At 45.5% G+C, this 25,169-nt stretch overlaps 1 protein-coding gene across 1 annotated transcript in view; it reads right to left on the reverse strand.

The window, feature by feature from the left end:
* Positions 1–25,169, reverse strand: part of ESPN (espin) — a 250,967-nt gene that overhangs the window by 146,187 nt on the left and 79,611 nt on the right. Inside the window, 1 exon segment of the mRNA XM_044278364.1 lies at positions 24,271–24,402. Coding sequence (XP_044134299.1) covers positions 24,271–24,402 — 132 coding nt within the window.

The following is a 25,169-nucleotide window of genomic DNA, read 5'->3' on the forward strand; positions in this document are numbered from 1 at the left end:
TGCAGCCTGCAGAAGAGGAAGGAGCGGCAACGCTGGATCGGAGGGGGCTGGAAAGGTGAGAGTAAATTTACAGTAAGATTATTTGCAAATGAATCTGCTATGTCTGCAAATGCTGTGCCCTCTCCACTTTGATTGACAGGGCCAAGCGTCATGAGGTTTACACGGCCTGGCCCTGTCAATCAAAGTGCAGAGGACTCAGCAGTTGCAGAGAGAGCAGAGCCTCTAGGTGTAACAGCAAGGTCCCCATTGCTCCTGGGGATTCATTTGCATATATTAAAACATCCTTCTTCCCATCATTCTGCGGGCACATATGAACATGGGACCAACACAGATGTCTTCAGCTGCCAAGTGCACATGTGTGAGATTGAGAAACAGCTCTCATTGTTTGAACACTGTTTTTGTGTGGATTAAGTTAAATGATCAGGACTGATATTCTGTTGTTTGGCCACAAGAAGCTGTGCTGTTTCTTAAACACAGCTAATAGACTGCAGATATTTGAATATTCAAAGGAGGTGGGGTTTGAGAACTTGCTAGAAGAAGCAGCAGCCATCTTAGAAGCTATCTGAGACTAAGGAACTGTGTGTGAGCAGAGGATCTGAAGGATCCAGGAGTGAGAGGACCCTCAGTGACCACAGTTGCAGCTGAGTGAGGCTCATCATTGTCCAAGACCCAGATCCCGGCCAGGGAAAGGAGGATTGTTTCCAGGAAGGCTGATAAGAGCTGAGGAACAAATTTGCATACCCTGCGGGACCTGATGGAGAGACTGGTTGTTCGGTTCAGAGTTACCAGCGGATAAAGAGCAGATCCGGGTCGGTAAGATCGTGCACGCACCTCACTGCAATGTTGGTGCCTAGAGACTCAGACCAGGCCTTTAGTTAGCTAGTTAGGGTCTCTGCTTTGCGTCAGGCCTAAAGTGTTGCTACTGTTACTACAAGGACTCTACTACTAAAAGGGACATTGCACATTTGTGAGTTGATAAACACCCCCACAAACCCAATCCAGTTCAGCGTTTTGCTTAGGAGTAATACTCAGGCACGTGCTACCGGACTAGTTATGGGAGGGGGAATACTATAGAGCACGGTAAGATTGTAAACTGTTGTGTTGCACCGCAGGCTAACCCGTACTAAGCACCCAAACAATTGTTTGTGTTTGCTTCAGGGTAATAATGGGTACAGCGAGGCAGTTTTAATTGGGCCCACTAGTAGGTAAATTACCGCAAAATTTCCTCAGGCATCCATCAGAGGGCGCCGTGCTGTGCAATACAGGATTCTCAGCCTTCGGGCTAGGTGTATGTGAATATATTTTATGTTCTCAGCATTTGTGGTTGTGTTTATTACCACGTGTTAGTAAAATTCTGTTTTGGCAAAAGCTGGTGTTGGAGTTGCTTTCCTCGTTCGTGAATTCGCTGTATCCTGGGGAGCCCACCCCGGTACACGGCTTACACATGTAACAGGTCAGCCAGTTTTCATAGGTACAAATCTGTTGACAGATGCACTTTAAAGGGATATGTAACCAGGAAATTCACTGCTAAACCAGGCATGATGCCTTCTAGCAATAGATCAGCTTACTATAACGATACCTTTCACTTAGTGATCTGTTCCCTGACGCTGGGTTCACACCTGAGCGTTCGCGATGGAGCGCTCTGTATGCGCGATTGTACGGGCGTTTGCAATCGCACATACAGAGACAAGCGAACGTCCATTGTCGCGCGTTCCCAGAAGTCTATGTACAGGAACGCGCGACAAGACGCCCCAAAGAAGCTCATGTATTTCTTGGGGCGTCGGGCGTTTTACAGCGAGATCGTACGCGCTGTAAAACGCTCAGGTGAGAACCATTCCCATAGGGAATCATTGGTTCTTGCCTGTTCCACGTTTTACAGTGCATAGGAACGCGCTGTAAAACACTCAGGTGTGAACCAAGCCTGATGCTGGAGAAAAAGTACATTATTCCCTATGCAAATGAGCAGTTAAGTGCACCATGGATGGGTCCAAGCCACTCTGTGCACCCTTGCTCCTCCTGATTCCTCTGCCAGCCACTCGCTCTCTGATTGACAGGGCTTGGTTCCTGCATAGTCATCTTTCCTGGTCCTTGCCCCTTCCCCCCTTTTTTATACATGCTTTTTTAATAAGATGCAATAAAGAATTGTTTTTATTGACAGGTGCTGAGGAATGACATCATGGGCTTTACTGGTGACCAGGGGCGTCGCTAGGTTAAAACATTCGAGGCCTGGGCCCCGGATGTTTTGTCCCATGCCCCGAATATCCTGCCTGCCTGCTAGATACAACTGCGTAATTGCCGTACACAGAACGGCAATACAATTGAATCCTACACTGGGAAGAGGTGAAGGACCTGTGGTGACATCACAGGTCATGTGATCAGCAAAACAGGCTGTGATAGGATGACCTGGATGATGTCACCATCATGTGACCAGTGCAGGATTGGACCGGAGTGAGGAGGAGAAGGAGCCTAATGGTGATGTCTGTACATGAGGAGAGGTAAGTGAAGGGGGAGGCAGAGCAATGCTGGGAGTTGTAGTTATTTAACTGGGATGTATTTTAGGGCTGAAGGGAGGGATGTTATTGACATGGAACTGTGTGCTTGAGGTGGCTGGGGGAGGGAGTGATGTTATTTACATGGGACTGTATGTGGAAAGTGGATGGTGGGGGGGAATAATGTTTATGTGCATGGGACTTAATGTTTAGGCTACTTTCACACTTGTGTTTGGGGATCCGCTTGTGAGATCCGTTTCAGGTCTCTCACAAGCAGCCCCAAATGCATCATTTTAAACCTAAGGCATTCTGAATGGATGCGTATCCATTCAGAATGCATTCGTTTGGCTCCGTACGGCCCCCGTTCCATTTTGGAGGCGGACCCCAAAATGCTGCAAGCAGCCTTTTTAGTGTCCGCATGGCCTTGCGGAGCCAAACGGATCCGTCCTGACTTAGAATGTAAGTCAATGGGGATGGATCTCTTTGCATTGACACAAAATGGTGCAATTGTAAACGGATCCGTCCCCCATTGACTTTCAATGTCAGTCAGGACGGATCCGTATTGAGACTTAGAAATTCAAATCTAATACAAACGAGTCGGTCCTGAACGGATGCATTCGTTTGTATTATCGGTGCGGATACGTTCTGTACAAGTACAGGACAGATCCGCACGAACACAAGAGTGAAAGTAGCCTTAGGGGGTGATGTTTACATGGGATTGTGCGTTGGAGGCGGCTGGGGAGGAGGTGATGCTATTTACATGGGACTGTATGGTGGAGGGAGGATTATAACTGCAGGGGGCACTGCAGATCCAGGGGACATTATAGGCGGTCTTATTACTACTGGGGGCTCTATAGGAGGGTCTTATAGATCCGCCTTATTTCTACTAAGAGCACTATGGGGGCCTTATTACTACTGAGGGGTCTGTAGGGAGCTTTATTACCACTGGGGGAACAATAGGGGGGCTTATTTCTACTGGGGGCTCTGTGAGGGTATTATTAATATGGGAGGGCTCTTCTAATAATGGGGGCATTGTTGAGGAGCATTATCACGGTTGGGGCAGTGTTACTAATAAGGGCATTCTAGAAGGGAATTACTATTGGTGGGACTATGAGGAGCACTATTACTATGTGGGGCAGTAATGTTTCTTTAGGATAGTATTTGGGGGTATTGGGGAGAACAGCGAGCAGCAGGATAACACTGTGGGGACTCCAGTTGGGGGATAATGATAGAATGTGAGGAAGCTAAGATGTCTGTGTGTCACACTCTGCAGAGACGAGGCGGCTGAGAGAAGTGTCCGGACCGAGTGGAGAAGATGATGACAGAGAGGAGATGTCACCTGGAGGCCCTGGATGTGACAGGTAAGTGCTGCTGTATAGCAAGTACAGCAAAGTGCGGGGGGGGGGGGGGCATATTTATTGGGGCTTGTGCCCCGGATCTTTTGAGACCCTAGCAATGCCCCTGCTGGTGACGAGGCTGACAGTCTGTTCCCTCCTGGAGCACCGTCCTTATGGGCTGAAGAGTGAGCAATATTGGTAATGATGGTGATTGGTGAACCCATCTGTTTGATATGAGTACCTTTGTTTTTTGGGACTGCTGCTCCACTGATTGCTTGTTATACTTCAGTATACCCTTTCTAATATACTGAACAGTGGTCTTCCTGTCCTGTCCTTTGCCACCAGTCACCTCGCCCCCACTCTCTTTAAAGGGAACCTGTCACCTGGATTTTGTGTATAGAGCTGAGGACATGGGTTGCTAGATGGCCGCTAGCACATCTGCAATACCCAGTCCCCCATAGCTCTCTGTGCTTTTATTGTGTAAAAAAACCAATTTGATACATATGCAAACTAACCTGAGATGAGTCCTGTCCCTGAGATGAGTCAGGGAAGAGGTTAGAAGAAGTAAGGCCCCTTTCACACTGGCGAGTATTCCACGGGGATGCGATGCGTGAGGTAAACGCATTGCACCCGCACTGAATCCTGACCCATTCATTTCTATGGGGCTGTTCACATGAACGGTGATTTTCACGCATCACTTGTGCGTTGTGTGAAAATCGCAGCAAGCTCTATTTTGTAGCGTTTTTCACACAACGCAGGCCCCATAGAAGTGAATGGGAGTGCGTGAAAATCGCAATGCATCCGCAAGCAAGTGCGGATGCGGTGCGATTTTCACGCACGGTTGCTAGGAGACGATCAGGATGGGGACCCGATCATTATTATTTTGCCTTATAACATGGTTAGAAGGGAAAATAGCATTCTGAATACAGAATGCATAGTACAATAGCGCTGGAGGGGTTAAAAAAAAATAAAAAAATGTAACTCACCTTAATCCACTTGCTCGCGCAGCCCGGCTTCTCTTCTGTGCTGTGTACAGGAAAAGGACCTGTGGTGACGTCACTCCGGTCATCACATGGTCCATCACATGATATGTTACCATGGTCCTTTTCCTGTACACAACCCCTCCAGCGCTATTGTACTATGCATTCTGTATTCAGGGAATACAATACAATCTACAGAACACCGATCCCAAGCCCGAACTTCTGTGAAGAAGTTCGGGTTTGGGTACCAAACATGCCGATTTTTCTCACGAGAGTGCTAAACGCATTACAATGTTTTGCACTCGCGCTGAAAAATCGCGCATGTTCCTGCAACCTTTGACCGAATGATCAGACTACACAAGTTTTATTTGTAGTCTGTAACCATGGAAACACATAGACCTGCTTAGGTGCTACATACGCAAAATGATAAAACCTTTTTAAACCAAACCTTTAATATTTTTTTCTATTCTAGATGTATGGCAGCAACAAAGAACAAAAGAGAGTTGGTTGCAAAAGTAAACATATGGTAGAGTAAGCCCTAGTTTACAACAAACAACGGATGAAAATGAAAGCGCCACCTTTTTACTGTTCTGCTACTTTTACCTGTATTACTACCACTTGCAAAGCTGTGTAGGAAAACATGTGTATGTACTGTAATAGTATCCAGTGCCAGGGAAAGTCATGTTACACAGCCCTTAACCTTCCCACTCCTGACAGGCCTGCTGCTTTGGGACTAATGTACTTTCCATTCTATTCACAAGACATGGTGGACAGCTCATTAACTTCCTGTCCCCAATGCCTGGCAGCATCCTGTGCAAGATAGTAACCGAATCACCCACGGAGCTATCTCTGAGGAAATCAGATCGAGTTTGATTATGTTAAGTACAGATGTATTCAAGTTTCTGAGCAGTCCTAAGGATATAGCTATGGCGCCACTTACAATAATTGGTTCATCTGGAGAATGCCATTATTAAACTGCATGCAACTATGAAAAAGATCCAGTAACGGGGCCACCCTGATCTATAGGTTGAGTCTACTATTGTAATTCACCCCCAACCTAAATGAATAAGGGGGCCTGAAATTCCAGACACCGTCCATGCACAACATTAGCGGTTTATGGTAATTGAGCAGTTTGTGGATAATTTTGGGGCAATTTATCAAGCCCTGCATTCCAGAATTCTGGTTTCAAAAAGTTGCAGAATAGGACGTTGTGACTTTTTAGGCTTATTTGTAAAAAAAGAAAAACAATTACATCATTTTGCATTTTTTACACTCCAGTTCTGAAAAGTGGGTTTATCGGATTTAGCAGATTTATTCATTTTTAAAAAGTCATAAAACTCTTAGGGTACTTTAACACTAGCCTTTCTCTTTTCCGGCATTGAGTTCCGTCCTTATTGAGTTCCGTTTTATCCCCATGCATTCTGAACGGAGAGCAATCCGTTCTGTATGCATCAGGATGTCTTCAGTTCAGTCACTGTACGGTTTTTGGACTAAGAAAATACCACAGCATGCTGCGGTATTTTCTCTGTCCACAATTCCGGAACACTTGCCGGAATGCCGGCTCTGGCATTATTTTACATTGAAATGTATTACCGTAATGCCAGATCCGGCCCTAAGGCCTCTTTCACGCGGGCGTATCCGGATTAGGTCCGGATGCGTCCTGGTGCATTGCAGCAAACCAGTGTGAGTAGGAATACAATTGCAGTCAGTTTTGACTGCGATTGCGTTCCGATGTTCAGTTTTTATCGCACGGGTGCAATGTGTTTTGCACACGTGTGATAAAAAACCAACTGTGGTACCCAGACCCGAACTTCTTCACAGAAGTTCAGGTTTGGGTTAGTTGTAGCGTAGATTGTATTATTTCCCCTTATAACATGGTTATAAGGGAAAATAATAGCATTCTGAATACAGAATGCATAGTACAATAGGGCTGGAGGGGTTAAAAAAATAATAATAATAATTTAACTCACCTTAATCCGCTTCTCTTCTGTATTCATCTGTGAGCAATAGGACCTTTGATGACGTCACTGCGTTCATCACATGGTCCATCACATGATCCATCACCATGGTGATGGATCATGTGATGAGCGTAGTGACATCATCAAAGGTCCTATTGCTCACAGATGAAGACAGAAGAGATGCCGGCTGCGCGAACAAGTGGATTAACTACCTCAGGACCGCCATACGCAGGATTGCGTCCTGCCGGCGGCCCTGCTCTTCTGGGTGGACGCATATACGCGTCCTCCCGCGAGAGCCGAGATTTCCTGTGAACGCGCGCACGCAGGCGCGAGCGCTCACAGGAACGGAAGGTAAGAGAGTGGATCTCCAGCCTGCCAGCGGCGATCGCTCGCTGGCAGGCTGGAGATGTGATTTTTTTAACCCCTAACAGGTATATTAGACGCTGTTTTGATAACAGCGTCTAATATACCTGCTACCTGGTCCTCTGGTGGTCCCTTTTGTTTGGATCGACCACCAGAGGACACAGGCAGCTCACTAAAGTAGCACCAAACACTACACTTGTCACGACCCTTGGTCATGGTCGTGACTCCTTGGGAGCCGCATGCAGTTACCCGCGGTTTTGGTGTTGTGTCAACCGCAGCTGGGGGCACTTAGTGGTTTGCCTCAGGTGCGGTTGCCGCGGATAACAGGCATGCGTGCGGTTGCTCTTGGCAACGTGTTTTATGTGCACTCCCCTGGTCTGTTTGTTGTGCACGAGGTTGTGTTGGTTGTATGCACTTGGACACCTCCCTTCACCTGCGGTTGTCCGCGGCAACGTCTGGTGTTGTGTGCATGTGGTGGCAGGGTCTCGGCCTGCTGGTTGTTCTTCAGGACACGGTTGCCACACATGCCGTTGCCAGCGGTAACAGGTGAGTGAGTGTGTGTGCTATTCCCCTTTAAGTTGGTGTTTTCCCTTCCCTTCTGTGGTGTAGGAAGGGTTAACTCCCTTCCCAGTGTGTGTGATGTCACTGGGTGTGTTCTGACCGGTGGGTGTGGCCACTCAGGCCTATAAAGCCTCTGTCTCTGGCTTGGCTCAGTAGGTTGCTTTCAGCCAGGCATAGCTGGAGCAGCCTCCTGTATTTTACCATCTACCAGTGGGGGCCTCCCTTCTGGTCATAAATCTTTGTTACACGGTGTTATCTAGGTGTGTGTGGGGTTTCTGTATCATTGCAGCTTATGGCCTGGGTCCCTGTGTGATGTCTGTGTGTGCTGTCATTGTTGGTGTCCTGAACAAACAGCACCTGCACATGGGTTCCAGGGTTTGTTGTCTGTGGCAGGTGAGTGATGTGTTGGTTCCATTTGCCTGTCACTGCCATAAGGTGTTTTCTGTTTCCCCTTGTTGCTTGGCCATTGAGACTCCTGCTCCTCTGTGCCAAGGAGGAGTAGGTCGTCTCACCCAGCTCCTAGGTCAGGGATCTGCGGAGGGTCAGCAGGGATCCGAGGTTCCTGAGTATGGGCCCTCCTACCATCAAGGTCGGCCCATGCAGGTAGGAGACAGGGTCAGAGTTAGGGACGCAACAGGAGGTGACCTGCTCCCTAATTCTGTGTTGTTTGGCCAAGTGGTAACCCTACCATCTCCTGGCACCGCACGGCTGGGGGTTTCCCCCACCTCCAGCCGTGACAACACTACACTACACCCTCCCCCCTGTCACTTATTAACCCTTTATGAACCACTGATCACCCCATATAGACTCCCTGATCACCCCCCTGTCATTGATTACCCCCCTGTAAGGCTCCATTCAGACGTCCGTATGATTTTTACGGATCCACGGATACATGGATCGGATCCGCAAAACGCATACGGACGTCTGAATGGAGCCTTACAGGGGGGTGATCAATGACAAGGGCGTGATCACCCATATAGACTTCCTGATCACTTCCCTGTCATTGATCACCCCCCTGTCATTGATCACCCCCCTGTAAGGCTCCATTCAGACGTCCGCATGATTTTTACGGGTACATGGATCGGATCCGCAAAACACATGCGGACGTCTGAATGGAGCCTTACAGGGGGGTGATCAATGACAGAGGGGTGATCACCCATATACACTCCCTGATCACTCCCTGTCATTGATCACCCCCCTGTAAGGCTCCATTCAGATGTCCGCATGATTTTTACGGATCCATGGATAGGATCCGCAAAACACATGCGGACGTCTGAATGGAGCCTTACAGGGGGGTGATCAATGACAGAGGGGTGATCACCCATATACACTCCCTGATCACTCCCTATCATTGATCACCCCCCTGTAAGGCTCCATTCAGACATCCGCATGATTTTTACGGATCCATGGATACATGAATCGGATCCGCAAAACACATGCGGACGTCTGAATGGAGCCTTACAGGGGGGTGATCAATGACAAGGGGGTGATCACCCATATACACTCCCTGATCACCCCCCTGTCATTGATCACCCCCCTGTAAGGCTCCATTCAGACGTCCGCATGTGTTTTGCGGATCCGATCCATGTATCCATGGATCCGTAAAAATCATACGGACGTCTGAATGGAGCCTTACCAGAGGGGTGATCAATGACAGGGGGGTGATCACCCATATACACTCCCTGATCACTCCCTATCATTGATCACCCCCCTGTAAGGAAGGCTCCATTCAGACGTCCGCATGATTTTTACGGATCCATGGATACATGGATCGGATCCGCAAAACACATGCGGACGTCTGAATGGAGCCTTACAGGGGGGTGATCAATGACAGAGGGGTGATCACCCATATACACTCCCTGATCACTCCCTGTCATTGATCACCCCCCTGTAAGGCTCCATTCAGACGTCCGCATGATTTTTACGGATACATGGATCGGATCCGCAAAACACATGCGGACGTCTGAATGGAGCCTTACAGGGGGGTGATCAATGACAGAGGGGTGATCACCCATATACACTCCCTGATCACTCCTTATCATTGATCACCCCCCTGTAAGGCTCCATTCAGACGTCCGCATGATTTTTACGGATCCATGGATACATGGATCGGATCCGCAAAACACATGCGGACGTCTGAATGGAGCCTTACAGGGGGGTGATCAATGACAGAGGGGTGATCACCCATATACACTCCCTGATCACTCCCTGTCATTGATCACCCCCCTGTAAGGCTCCATTCAGACGTCCGTATGATTTTTACGGATCCATGGATACATGGATCGGATCCGCAAAACACATGCAGACGTCTGAATGGAGCCTTACAGGGGGGTGATCAATGACAAGGGGGTGATCACCCATATACACTCCCTGATCACTCCCTGTCATTGATCACCCCCCTGTAAGGCTCCATTCAGACGTCCGCATGATTTTTACGGATCCATGGATAGGATCCGCAAAACACATGCGGACGTCTGAATGGAGCCTTACAGGGGGGTGATCAATGACAAGGGGGTGATCACCCATATACACTCCCTGATCACCCCCTGTCATTGATCACCCCCCTGTAAGGCTCCATTCAGACGTCCGCATGTGTTTTGCGGATCCGATCCATGTATCCATGGATCCGTAAAAATCATACGGACGTCTGAATGGAGCCTTACCAGGGGGGTGATTAATGACAGGGGGTGATCAGGGAGTGTATATGGGTGATCACCCCTCTGTCATTAATCACCCCCCTGTAAGGCTCCATTCAGACGTCTGCATGTGTTTTGCGGATTTCACAGTTGCCTTGGTCTTTCCTTGCGCTAATAATTTGTGCAATGCGCCTACAATACCTAGTTATGGCTCTAATCCAGCAAGCGCTCTGCACACTGTTTAAGTTTGACAGTAGTGCGAGCGCCCTCTATTGGTAATTCCATTGAGTCCTCATGCACACGTCAGCCTGGAGCGCCAGGTGGGAGTGGCCTTGTGACGTCTGTCGGCCGCCCCCTGATGACGCAAGTAGACCGGCGCAGACTATGTATCGGGATTCATTTGGGCACGTCATGCGCATGTCGCCTTGTGGTGACGTATGCGATGACGTATGCGGACATGCGCATTGCTGATTATGAGACGCTGGATTGACGGAGGATGTCTGTGCATGGTGGCCCCACACAGGTACGATTGCCATTTGTTACAGCTGGCTGATATGTCTCATTATGTTAGTACTCATGGGTCGATTATACAGGTGTGTTACACACATACTAATCTCGATTGGTTGCTTAGCGGTGTGGGCTGTCTTATCATTTGTGATTTATAGGCTGTGATTTTAATTGTAAACATGCTTGACAAAGGCTATTCCTAGTCGAAACGTTGCTGCAAAGATTTTTTATGCCTTGTTGTGAGGTGTTGTTCTAAATAAAGAAGAATATTGGTGAGACGCTGCTGTGGCCTTCCATTTTCTCTAGGGGGTGATCAGGGTGATCACCCCCCTGTCATTGATCACCCCCCATGTAAGGCTCCATTCAGACATTTTTTTGGCCCAAGTTAGCGGAAATATATATATTTTTTTGTTTGTTTTTTCTTACAAAGTCTCATATTCCACTAACTTGTGTCAAAAAATAAAATCTCACATGGACGCACCATACCCCTCACGGAATCCAAATGCGTAAACATTTTTAGACATTTATATTCCAGACTTCTTCTCACGCTTTAGGGCCCCTAAAAAGCCAGGGCAGTATAAATACCCCACATGTGACCCCATTTCGGAAAGAAGACACCCCAAGGTATTCCGTGAGGGGCATATTGAGTCCATGAAAGATTGAAATTTTTGTCCGAAGTTAGCGGAAAGTGAGACTTTGTGAGACAAAAACTAAAAAAAAAAATCAATTTCCGCTAACTTATGCAAAAAAAAAAATTCTATGAACTCGCCAGGCCCCTCATTGAATACCTTGGGGTGTCTTCTTTCCAAAGTGGGGTCACATGTGGGGTATTTATACTGCCCTGGCTTTTTAGGGGCCCGAAAATGTGAGAAGAAGTCTGGGATCCAAATGTCTAAAAATGCCCTCCTAAAAGAAATTTGGGCACCTTTGCCCACCTAGGCTGCAAAAAAGTGTCACACATCTGGTATCGCCGTACTCAGGAGAAGTTGGGGAATGTGTTTTGGGGTGTCCTTTTACATATACCCATGCTGGGTGAGAAAAATATCTTGGTCAAATGCCAACTTTGTATAAAAAAATGGGAAAAGTTGTCTTTTGCCAAGATATTTCTCTCACCCAGCATGGGTATATGTAAAATGACACCCCAAAACACATTCCCCAGCTTCTCCTGAGTACGGCGATACCAGATGTGTGACACTTTTTTGCAGCCTAGGTGGGCAAAGGGGCACATATTCCAAAGTGCACCTTTCGGATTTCGCAGGCCATTTTTTACACATTTTGATTGCAAAGTACTTCTCACACATTTGGGCCCCTAAATTGCCAGGGAAGTATAACTACCCCACAAGTGACCCCATTTTGGAAAGAAGACATCCCAAGGTATTCTGTGAGGGGCATGGCGAGTTCCTAGAATTTTTTATTTTTTGTCGCAAGTTAGTGGAATATGGAACTTTGTAAGAAAAAAATAAAAATAAAAAATCATCATCATTTTCCGCTAACTTGTGACAAAAAATAAAAAGTTCTATGAACTCACTATGCCCATCAGCGAATACCTTAGGGTGTCTACTTTCCGAAATGGGGTCATTTGTCAGGGTTTTCTACTGTTTGGGCATTGTAGAACCTCAGGAAACATGACAGGTGCTCAGAAAGTCAGAGCTGCTTCAAAAAGCGGAAATTCACATTTTTGTACCATAGTTTGTAAACGCTATAACTTTTACCCAAACCATTTTTTTTTGCCCAAACATTTTTTTTTATCAAAGACATGTAGAACAATAAATTTAGCGAAAAATTTTATATATGGATGTCGTTTTTTTTGCAAAATTTTACCGCAGAAAGTGAAAAATGTCATTTTTTTTGCAAAAAAATCGTTAAATTTCGATTAATAACAAAAAAAGTAAAAATGTCAGCAGCAATGAAATACCACCAAATGAAAGCTCTATTAGTGAGAAGAAAAGGAGGTAAAATTCATTTGGGTGGTAAGTTGCATGACCGAGCGATAAACGGTGAAAGTAGTGTAGTGCCGAAGTGTAAAAAGTGGCCTGGTCATGAAGGGGGTTTTAGCTAGCGGGGCTAAAGTGGTTAAGGTAAGTTAAATTTTTATTTTTTAACCCCTCCAGCGCTATTGTACTATGCATTCTGTATTAAGAATGCTATTATTTTCCCTTATAACCATGTTATAAGGGAAAATAATAATGATCGGGTCCCCATCCCGATCGTCACCTAGCAACTGTAGTTGAAAATCGCACCGCATCCGCACTTGAATGCGGATGCTTGCGATTTTCACGCAACCCCATTCATTTCTATGGGGCCTGCGTTACGTGAAAAACGCACAAAGAGGAGCATGCTGCGATTTTCACGCAAAGCACAAGTGATGCGTGAAAATCACAACTCGTGTGCACAGCCCCATAGAAATGAATGGGTCAGGATTCAGTGCGGATGCAATGCATTCAACTCACGCATTGCACCCGCGCGGTATACTCGCCCGTGTGAAAGGGTCCTAAGTGTTCCGGAAAAAACGGATCCGGTCTTCAAAAATGTGAAAAAGATAAATACCGGATCAGTTTTTCCAGATGACAACCGGAGAGACGGGTCCGGATCCATCTGACAAATGGCATCCGGATTGCCGGATCCGGCAGGCAGTTCTGGCGACGGAACTGCCTGCCAGAATACTCTGCCGCAAGTGTAAAAGTACCCTTACTCTATTAAACGGGTGGTGTAAAAAGTGGAGTAACATCTCAAGACAGAAGTAATACGGAGCAGTGGATTATGAGCTAAATACCTGAAGTCATTTTTTCGAGAAGTCTGCTGTTGGCCAAGTCAGTTTTTTGTGCCTAATTTAAAAAAATCTTGCATGACTTGCTTAATTTTGATGCTTTTTTTTTTATTTTTTATAATGCTTTCGTTAGTTTGTTAAACCACCAGGGGACTGGAGTACCCTTATAATTTTGTTTTGTGACATTTCAAAATGTCCCACATGAAAAATCTAAATGCTACCTTAAGGCCTCTTTCACACTACCGTATGGCTATTTCAGTGTTTTGCGGTCAGTTTTTCACGGATCCGTTGTTCCGTTTTTTTGTTTCCGTTCCGTTGTTCCATTCCGTTTTTCCGTATGGCATATACAGTATACAGTAATTACACAGAAAAAATTGGGCTGGGCATAACATTTTCAATAGATGGTTCAGAAAAAACGGAACGGATACGGAAGACATACGTTTATTTTGCAGACCCAATGACTTGAATGGAGCCATGGAACGTGATTTGCGGGCAATAATAGGACATGTTCTATCTTTCAACGGAACGGAAAAATGGAAATACGGAAACAGAATGCATACGGAGTGCATTCCTTTTTTTGCAGAACCATTGAAATGAATGGTTCCGTATACGGACCGCAAAAAAGGCCCGCAAAACGAAAATAAAAAACGGTAGTGTGAAAGAGGCCTAAGGGGTTATCTGATTCCCGAAATTTCTCCCCCATATGCCCAGGCCCCTCACTTACAATAAACTTACCTTGCTCCCTGGCACACTCACGGCACTCCTGGTCTCCGCACTGCCGCCGCTGCATCTCCCCGTGTGTTGTCGGGGGGGGGGGGGGGGGCAGGGACGAGTCTCCCTAGCATAGCGGGTGACGCTAGTAAAGGTTCGTCCCTGTTGCCACCTGCCATCGGCTGCCCCCTGACATCGGATGTTTTCATCCGTGCACGGGGAGAAGCAGCGGCAGCCGTGCGGGGACCAGAATCGGCGCGGGTGCCGGCGAGCAAGGTAAGTATATTGTGTGTGAGGGGCCCAGGCATATTGGGGGGGGGGGGGCATTTCAGGAATCGGATGACCCCTTTAACCACCTCCCGACCGCTGTACGCACCGATGCGTCCGGGAGGTGGTTGATTAGTTCCTCCTGGACGCATCGGCGCGTCCTCTCGCGAGACGCGAGATTACGTCACAGCCGGCCCGCGCATGCGCATCGCGGGCCGGCATTTCGCAGAAGAGTATTTCGTCAGCAGCCTGCCGGCCACGATCATTGGCTGGCAGGTTGCTGATTTTTTAAAAAAACAATCAGCAGCCATATAACCCCACATATTAGTAAATATGATGGGGTTATATGGCTGCTGTGCTCCTCTGCTCCTTCTTTTGGTCGGTTGGTTCCAGCAGAGGAGCAGAGGAGCACATCATTACTGTGAGTACCCACCACACCACATTTAGCCCCCAGATCACCCCAATTAACCCTTTGATCACCCCTTTTATCCCCCCCTGTCAATCACTAGTGAAAGGAAAAAAGTGATCAGTGCAAACTGTCACTTTTTTTTTTCACTGGTATTGACCGTTAGGTTTCAGTATAGTTTAGGCCCCTTGGTTAGGTAGTTTAGGGATCGGTTAGCGCCCAGCCCACCGCACCGCAGTCCGTTATTCGCTGATTAGCGTATCGCTAATCAGCATTTGTACTTTTATAGTATCTGGAAGTGATCAAAACTGATCACGGTCAGATCTATAATTGTACTAGTGTCACTTTAGTTCGCCCTCCACCCAAAACGCAGTGTTTGCCCGATCAGGCCTGATCGGTCGCCCACACGTGCGTACACCCACGCCCGCCCCACCGCAGTGACAAAAAAAAATATTTTTTTTGATCGCTGCACATTCACTTTACACGCACTGCGGCGATAAAAAAATCAGTTTTGATATTTTTTATCAACCGCAGCAGCCTCCGGTACTTCGCTAGCCTCCCATTTGTAAGACAGGCTTGCTTTTTTTTTCTTGGGTAGTCTCAGGGAATACCCCGAAATTTAGTTGCCCACATGTCTAACAGGGGGTATTCTTCTGAAGAGGCCTACAGGCTTCTGACCCAGTCGGATGAGGAGTCAGAATACGAACCTGTAGAAAGCAGTGGCTCTCTGACCCAAAGTTCGGACGAGGAGGCTGAGGTCCCTGATAGCACCAGGCGTACCCGGCCCCGTGTCGCTAGACCGCAGGTTGCGCAGGATCCGCTTCAAGAGCAGCAGAGTGGGGCTGGTGCTGTCGGATTACGTGGTGAGGCATACACCAGCAGCCCAGCCCTTCCTGGACCTAGTAACAGCACTGCCGTACAACCTGGTGAAGTAGCGAGCACCAGAAGGGCAGTTGAAGCTGGTACGGTGGCACGTGCAGTAGTGACCCCGTCGCAGCCACCGCAAAGACGTGCCCGTAGAGCCCCTAGAATCCCAGAGGTGCTGGCAAACCCTGATTGGCAGTCCCCAACTTCAGCCGCACCCGTAGTTTTCCCTTTCACCGCCCAGTCTGGAGTTCGGGTTGAGACAGCTCAGATCGATTCGGCCCTGGGATTTTTTGAGCTGTTCTTGACTGCGGAGCTTTTAGAATTAGTCGTGGCAGAGACAAACAGGTATGCCACACAATTTATCACCGCTAACCCGGAAAGCTTTTATGCCCAGCCTTTCCGGTGGAAACCAGTCCAAGTTTCCGAATTTAAAACTTTTCTGGGCCTCCTCCTCAACATGGGCCTGACAAAAAAGCATGAATTGAGGTCATATTGGTCCACGAACCCGATTCATCACATGCCCATGTTCTCTGCTGCTATGTCCAGGACACGATTTGAGGTCATCCTGCGTTTCCTGCACTTTAGCGACAACACCGCCTCCCGTCCCAGGGGCCACCCTGCTTTTGACCGGCTCCACAAAATTCGGCCCCTCATAGACCATTTCAACCAGAAATTTGCAGATTTGTATACCCCTGAGCAAAACATCTGCATAGACGAGTCCCTGATACATTTTACCGGGCGCCTTGGCTTCAAACAATACATCCCAAGCAAGCGCGCCCGGTATGGGGTCAAATTGTATAAGCTCTGTGAAAGGGCCACAGGCTATACCCACAAATTTCGGGTCTATGAGGGAAAAGATCAGACCCTGGAGCCGGTCGGTTGCCCTGACTACCTGGGGAGCAGTGGGAAGACAGTTTGGGACTTGGTGTCACCCTTATTCGGCAAGGGGTACCATCTTTATGTGGACAATTTCTACACAAGTGTGGCCCTCTTTAGGCATTTGTTTCTAGAACGGATTGGCGCCTGTGGTACCGCGCGAACTAGTCGCGCGGGCTTCCCCCAACGGCTCGTTAGCACCCGTCTTGCAAGGGGGCAGAGGGCCGCACTGTGTAACGAAGAACTGCTCGCGGTGAAATGGAGAGACAAGCGTGACGTTTACATGCTCTCCTCCATTCACGCAGACACGACAATACAAATTGAGCGAGCAACCCGTGTCATTGAAAAGCCCCTCTCAGTCCACGACTATAACCTCCACATGGGAGGGGTCAACTTCAATGACCAGATGTTGGCTCCGTATTTAGTTTCCCGACGCACCAGACGCTGGTATAAGAAGGTGTCTGTATATTTAATTCAATTGGCTCTGTACAATAGTTTTGTTCTCTACAGTAAGGCTGGGAGAACTGGATCCTTCCTCAAATTTCAGGAAGAGATCATCGCGAACCTCCTGTATCCAGGAGGTTCCGTGGCCCCATCCACCAGTGTAGTTAGCCGTCTACACGAGCGACACTTCCCCAGTGTCGTTGCTGGTACCTCAAACCGACCGCCACCCCAAAAAAAATGTCGTGTCTGTAGCAGGAGTGGAATAAGGCGTGACACCCGCTATTTCTGTCCTGACTGTCCCGACCACCCTGCCCTATGCTTAGGGGAGTGTTTCCGAAAGTACCACACACAGGTACACCTAGCATAGGGATCATCTCACCAGGATAGGCACACAGGGCTATTAGGGCCCATTCACTCACAGCTGCTGCAAACGTCTCCTTTCACATGGGACAAAGTGCATAACGCACTTCGCCACATCTTTGGGCGATTTGCGCTTTGCACATTGACCCATGGGGAAGGAGAGGTTTGTTCTATAAAGGTAAAAAAACAAAAAAAAATAACAAAAAAAAAACAGGTAAGCAAACAGGTTAATGTTTAGTTCCAAAAGTTAAAGTTACATGTTCTGTTCCAAAGTTAATAAAATTATTGCGTTGTGGCCTGGTTTTTTCTTTTTTTTTTTTTTTTGTCTTTTTACCTTCCAGGTGGACCAACCGATCTACTAGCTGCAGCACCGATGTGCATTCTGACAGAAGCATTGCGCTGCTGTCAGATTACACGCAAGTCGGTGTATGCGGCGCTGCAAGACGGGATTTTCTCCTCTGCAGTGACAGATACGTTTGCCAAGGCATACGAGCTGAGGAGGAGGCGGCGTTCCTATGCTTTGGCAAGCACTTTGTATATATATATATATATATAAAAAAAAAATCCCGGCAATGATTTATTCATCCACATCGATTGATGCGAATGGAGAAATCTGGTTTGCCAGGGCATACGAGCTAAGTGGGTATGGATGTAGGGCGGAGCTCCTATGTCCTGGCAGACGCCTTTCCCCTCCATTTTTTTTTTTTGGCAGAGATTTTTTCATCCACATTGATCGATGCGAATGAAGAAATCTGTGCCGTTCATTTTTTTCTTTCAGCCCAGAGGCTGAACGGAAAAAAAAATCTCATTACCTGTATGCTCAATATAAGGAGAATAGCAGAAACTCCTAATGCTGGCCATACATGTAATGATTGCGGAGACCCTCAAATGCCAGGGCAGTACAAACACCCCACAACTGACCCCATTTTGGAAAGAAGACACCCCAAGGTATTTGCTGAGGGGCATATTGAGTCCATGAAAGATTGAAATTTTTGTCCTAAGTTAGCGGAAAGTGAGACTTTGTGAGAAAAAACAAAAAAAAAATCAATTTCCGCTAACTTATGCGAAAAAAAAAAATTTTCTATGAACTTGCCAGGCCCCTCATTGGATACCTTGGGGTGTCTTCTTTCCAAAGTGGGGTCACATGTGGGGTATTTATACTGCCCTGGCTTTTTAGGGGCCCTAAAGCGTGAGAAGAAGTCTGGGATCCAAATGTCTAAAAATGCCCTCCTAAAAGGAATTTGGGCCCCTTTGCGCATCTAGGCTGCAAAAAAGTGTGACACATCTGGTATCGCCGTACTCAGAAGAAGTTGGGGAATGTGTTTTGGGGTGTCATTTTACATATACCCATGCTGGGTGAGAAAAATATCTTGGTCAAATGCCAACTTTGTATAAAAAAATGGGAAAAGTTGTCGTTTGCCAAGATATTTCTCTCACCCAGCATGGGTACATGTAAAATGACACCCCAAAACACATTCCCCAACTTCTCCTGAGTACGGCGATACCAGATGTGTGACACTTTTTTGATGCCAAGGTGGGCAAAGGGGCGCATATTCCAAAGTGCACCTTTCGTATTTCACCGGTCATTTTTTACAGATTTTGATTGCAAAGTACTTCTCACACATTTGGGCCCCTAAATTGCCAGGGCAGTATAACTACGCCACAAGTGACCCCATTTTGGAAAGAAGACACCCCAAGGTATTCCGTGAGGGGCATGGCGAGTTCCTAGAATTTTTTATTTTTTGTCGCAAGTTAGTGGAATATGAGACTTTGTAAGAAAAAAATAAAATAAAAAAATCATCATCATTTTCCGCTAACTTGTGACAAAAAAAAAAAAATTCTAGGAACTCGCAGTGCCCCTCACGGAATACCTTAGGGTGTCTTCTTTCCAAAATGGGGTCACTTGTGGCGTAGTTATACTGCCCTGGCAATTTAGGGGCCCAAATGTGTGAGAAGTACCTTGCAATCAAAATGTGTAAAAAATGCCCTGCAAAATCCGAAAGGTGCACTTTGGAATATGTGCCCCTTTGCCCACCTTGGCAGCAAAAAAGTGTGACACATCTGGTATCGCCGTACTCAGGAGAAGTTGGGGAATGTGTTTTGGGGTGTCATTTTACATATACCCATGCTGGGTGAGAAAAATATCTTGGTCAAATGCCAACTTTGTATAAAAAAATGGGAAAAGTTGTCTTTTGCCAAGATATTTCTCTCACCCAGCATGGGTATATGTAAAATGACACCCCAAAACACATTCCCCAACTTCTCCTGAGTACGGCGATACCACATGTGTGACACTTTTTTGCTGCCAAGGTGGGCAAAGGGGCGCATATTCCAAAGTGCACCTTTCGGATTTCACCGGTCATTTCTTACACATTTTGATTGCAAAGTTCTTCTCACACATTTGGGCCCCTAAATTGCCAGGGCAGTATAACTACGCCACAAGTGACCCCATTTTGGAAAGAAGACACCCCAAGGTATTCCGTGAGGGGCATGGTGAGTTCCTAGAATTTTTTATTTTTTGTCGCAAGTTAGTGGAATATGAGACTTTGTAAGAAAAAAAAAAAAAAAAAATCATCATCATTTTCCGCTAACTTGTGACAAAAAATAAAAAGTTCTATGAACTCACTATGCCCATCAGCGAATACCTTAGGGTGTCTACTTTCCGAAATGGGGTCATTTGTGGGGTTTTTCTACTGTTTGGGCATTGTAGAACCTCAGGAAACATGACAGGTGCTCAGAAAATCAGAGCCGTTTCAAAAAGCGGAAATTCACATTTTTGTACCATAGTTTGTAAATGCTATAACTTTTACCCAAACCATTTTTTTTTTTGCCCAAACATTTTTTTTTTATCAAAGACATGTAGAACAATAAATTTAGCGAAAAATTTATATATGGATGTCGTTTTTTTGCAAAATTTTACAGCTGAAAGTGAAAAATGTCATTTTTTTGCAAAAAAATCGTTACATTTTGATTAATAACAAAAAAAGTTAAAATGTCAGCAGCAATAAAATACCACCAAACGAAAGCTCTATTAGTGAGAAGAAAAGGAGGTAAAATTCATTTGGGTGGTAAGTTGCATGACCGAGCGATAAACGGTGAAAGGAGTGTAGTGCCGAAGTGTAAAAAGTGGCCTGGTCATGAAGGGGGTTTCACCTAGCGGGGCTGAAGTGGTTAAATCCACTGAAAAATACATGGTGCCTGGGTGCAAACCACCTTAAAAATGTTGCAAATCCTTCATAAATCTGTTGCAAAGGCTACTCAACAGACAAAACAAAGAAAAACACTTTTCTGGTGCAAAACCTTTTATACATTACTCATTTATACTTAACCCTTTCATGACCAAAGGTCATTGATGCCCCAGTGTCCAGGTCAAAATTTACAATCTGACATGCGTCACGTTAAGTGGTCATAGCTTCGGAACACTTTTACTTATCCAAGCCATTCTGAGATTGTTTTCTCGTGACACATTGTACTTCATGACAGTCATAAATTTGAGTCAATATATATCACCTTTATTTATGAAAAAATCCCAAATTTACCCAACAATTGAAAAAATTTGCAATTTTCTAAATTTCAATTTCTCTGCCTCCCTAAAACAGAAAGTGATACCTCATAAAATATTTATTACATAACATTCCCCACATGTCTACTTTATGTTGGCATCATTTTGGATTTTATATTTAATTTTTTTAGGACATTACAAGGCTTAGAAGTTTAGAAGCAATTCTTAAAATTTTTAAGAACATTTCCAAAACCCACTTTTTAAGGACCAGTTCAGGTCTGAAGTCACTTTGTGGGGCTTACATAGTGGAAACCACCCATAAATGACCCCATTGTAGAAACTAAACCCCTCAAGTTACTTAAAACCAATTTTACAAACGTTATTAACCCTTTAGGTGTTCCACAAGAATTAAAGGAAAATGGAGATGAAATTTCAAAATTTCACTTTTTTAGCAGATTTTCTATTTTATTACATTTTTTTCTTTAACACATACACCCTGGTTTCACACCTAAGCGTTTCTCAAACGCGCGTTTTAGTCGCGCGTTTTTATGCGCGTTTTTTGTAATAGTAAACGCGCGTTTGACGCGCGTTTGGGTGATTGACAGCAGTGTTGTCCAATGAGTCTATGGCCCAAACGCGCGTCAAACGCCCCAAAAAAAGCTCCTGAACTTGTTTATGCGTCGGGCGTTTTACAGCGCGTTCAAACGCGCTGTAAAACGCTCAAGTGTGAACCAGGGCCATAGGAAAGCATTGGTTTTCACGTGTTGAGCGTTTTACAGCGCGTTTGAACGCCCTGTAAAACGCTCAGGTGTGAACTTAGGGTAAGGGTTAGCAGCCAAACAAAACTTAATATTTATTACTCTGATTCTGCGGTTTACAGAAACACCCCACATGTGGTCGTAAACTGATGTAAGGGCACACGGCAGTGCGCAGAAGGAAAGGAACACCATATGGTTTTTGGAAGGCAGATTTTGCTGGATTGGTTTTCTGAACGCCATATGTTTGTTTTTTTTCTACCGATCGTCTTGTGCAGGGGCTCATTTTTTACAGAAAGAGTTGAGGTTTTTATTGGTACCATTTTTGGGTACATAGGACTTTTTGATCATTCATTATTACACTTTATGGGACAAGGTTTTGGAACAGTTTTTTTTTTTACAGCGTTCATCTGAGGGGTTAGGTCATGTGACAGTTTTATAGAGCAGATCGTTACAGACGTGGCAATACCCAATATGTATACTTTTTCTTATTTATTTAAGTTTTACACAATAATAGCATTTCTGAAACCCAAAAAATGATGTTTTAGTGTCTCCATAGTCTGAGAGCCATAGCTTTTTAATTTTTTGGGCGATTGTCTTAAATATGGGCTCATTTTTTGCGGGATGAGGTAACGGTTTGATTGGTACTATTTTGGGGTATATACGCCTTTTTTGATCGCTTGGTGTTGCACTTTTTGTGATGTAAGGTGAAAAAAATGGCTTATTTTTTTACACCGTTTTTATTTTTTATGGTGTTTATTGGACGGGGTTGATGATGTGATATATCTATAGAGATGGTCGTTACGGACGCGGTGACACCTAATATGTGTTTTATTTTTATTTTTTTCATAGGAAAAGGAAATTTATTTTTTACATTTTTATTTATTTATTTTTACTTTTATTATTTTCACATTTTTTTTTATCAGTTCGCTCTTGGATCTTGAAGATCCAGTGGGGCTGATGGTTGTACTATACTTTGCAATGCTCTTGCATTGCAAAGTATAATACAATCAGATGCCTGTAGGTGGCAGCACTGGACGCCTATACCATGGCAACCGGACACCTTTGCAAAGCGTCCGGTTGCCATGGCAACCATCGGGCGCTGCGATCGCAGCAGCCCTGATGGTTGAGAGAGAGGGAGGCCCCTCCCTCTATTAACCCCATGGAAGCCGCTACTGCGTCATCTATGGGGTTACAGCAGTGTCAGCATAGAGCTGACACACACTGCTGATGGTGGCGGCGCAGGAATGGAGCCGCCGCCATAACACACACGGGGGACCGCATCGGGGGCAGGGGACAGGGGGCAGCGGACAGGGGGCAGCGCTGGAAACGGGGGAGAGGGGGGCAGCATTTCACTTAATACAGATCGCGGCAGGAGGGGACGGACCGCATCGGAGGGGCAGGATAACATGATGGACAAGAAGGGGGCACAGATCTGGGCAGGAGGGGGCAGACCGCATCGGGGGCAGGACAAAAACAAGAAAGGGGCACAGATCGGGGGCTTCAAGGGGGCACAGATCGGGGGCTTCAGGACACATTACCGATTTCAGGCTCTGATCTGCAGAGCGCATATCAGAGCCTGAAACCGGCATTTTAACACTGCCGCGATCCGATTGGTTAGTCTGCACAGACTAACCAATCGGATCGATTGCCGGCAAGGGGCCACTCTGATTGGTCCCTTGCCGGCATTACTGCACTGTATGCTGTCCGTGACAGCATACAGGGCAGGGGCAGAAGCTTTAATCCAAGCGCTTTGCAGCGCTTGGATTAAAGAGCTGCCAGAACGTATATATACGTGGTAGCTGCACGGGGCATGTGCAGCTACCACGTATATATACAGATTGCAGTCGTGAAGGGGTTAAACATGCACAAAGTATATCATATATATATATATACGGCGCAAATTACTGCAATGCAGACTCCCGCAAAACTGTGTTTAAAAATCCACTTCATCATTAATCTCCACCTGTGATTTACCCATTTTGTATTTTCAATTCATATTAAAAGCTAAAAAAGAAGTTTGCTAGTTTCCAATAAGAAAAGAGCATTGCATTGTGGGAGCTCAGACAACAGTGATCTGCAAAACCGAGCCTGCCGTTTATGGAACATTTCATATATCATATTATTATTAGACTGGACTATAGATTCGTATGATTAATATTGGTAATCACAATCAGTTGTGGAAGGCTGATGAAGTCACAATTTTTTGCACAAAGTATATTAAAAAGTTGTAAAAATGTTCACTATACAATAATACGTACATATCTGTAATGTGGTGGAGGCACCCTGTACTGGCTGAGCAGAGTCTTACCGGAGATAATACTGGGCCTACAGGTTATGTAGTATATAGGTATATGTAATTCAATACATTGTGCATTTGAATTAATTTTAGCCCCAGCTATGAAGGGGTTAAGCAAACTAAAAAATCTCTGCATGCACTGTGTATGTGACAAAGGACAGGAGAACAAACAGTAAAAGCCTTACCATATTTTCTACCGTCCTTAGATATTTAGCACAATGCATGTGTCCATTATATTCCGCCAGGTCAGCAGCTGTGTACCCATCGTGGTCTTTGATCCCAAGTTTAACACCATTTACAACGAGAATCTGACAGCACTGAAATGAGAGAAATGAAATATATATTATCAGATAATCTTTATTACCTACACAGTGTCTGCATTTCCAGTTATCGCCACCAGAGGGGAGAGAAACAGAGACTAAGGGCCAGATTTATCATTATCATCAAGTCAAAATAATGGACTGATTTGCGCAATCGCTAAAACTGCTCAAAAGTTTGCGACTTTTATTGGCTCTGCGCTATGCTCGCCAGTTTTCTGAAAGTGGGCGTGTTTTCTTATGTAAATGAATCTCTAGACAGATTTACTATTGTGACAATTTAAAGTCAAAAAAATTGCGCAAAAAAATTAGCAATTTTACTCCAGTGAGGACCATTCTTATCTTATGTGACTTTTTAATGGAACATGCGACTTTTTCGTAAAGATGTGCGACTTTTGTAAAGCCGCTTACTGAATGCATTAGGATAAAACTGATCAGTTTATTTCCGGTATTGAGCCCCTAGGATGGAACTCAATACCGGAAAACAAAAACGCTAATGTGAAAGTATCCCTATAGTAGTTATAATCTGGTATACAGGAGCAGCATTATAGTACTTATATTCTTGTACATAGGAGGCAGTGTTATAAGATCTATATTGTTATACACAGAATGCAATATTATAGTATTTAGGGGTAGTACATAGAAGTAGTATTATTGTAGTTATATTCTTGTACCTAGGAAGTAGTCTCTTTAGCAGTTATATTCTAGTAAATATGGGTAAGTATTTTATATGTATAATTGTTCAAAAAGGGGCATATTTATAACAG

The sequence above is a fragment of the Bufo gargarizans genome, chromosome 2 (genome assembly GCF_014858855.1).
Source record: "Bufo gargarizans isolate SCDJY-AF-19 chromosome 2, ASM1485885v1, whole genome shotgun sequence".
NCBI lineage: Eukaryota > Metazoa > Chordata > Amphibia > Anura > Bufonidae > Bufo > Bufo gargarizans.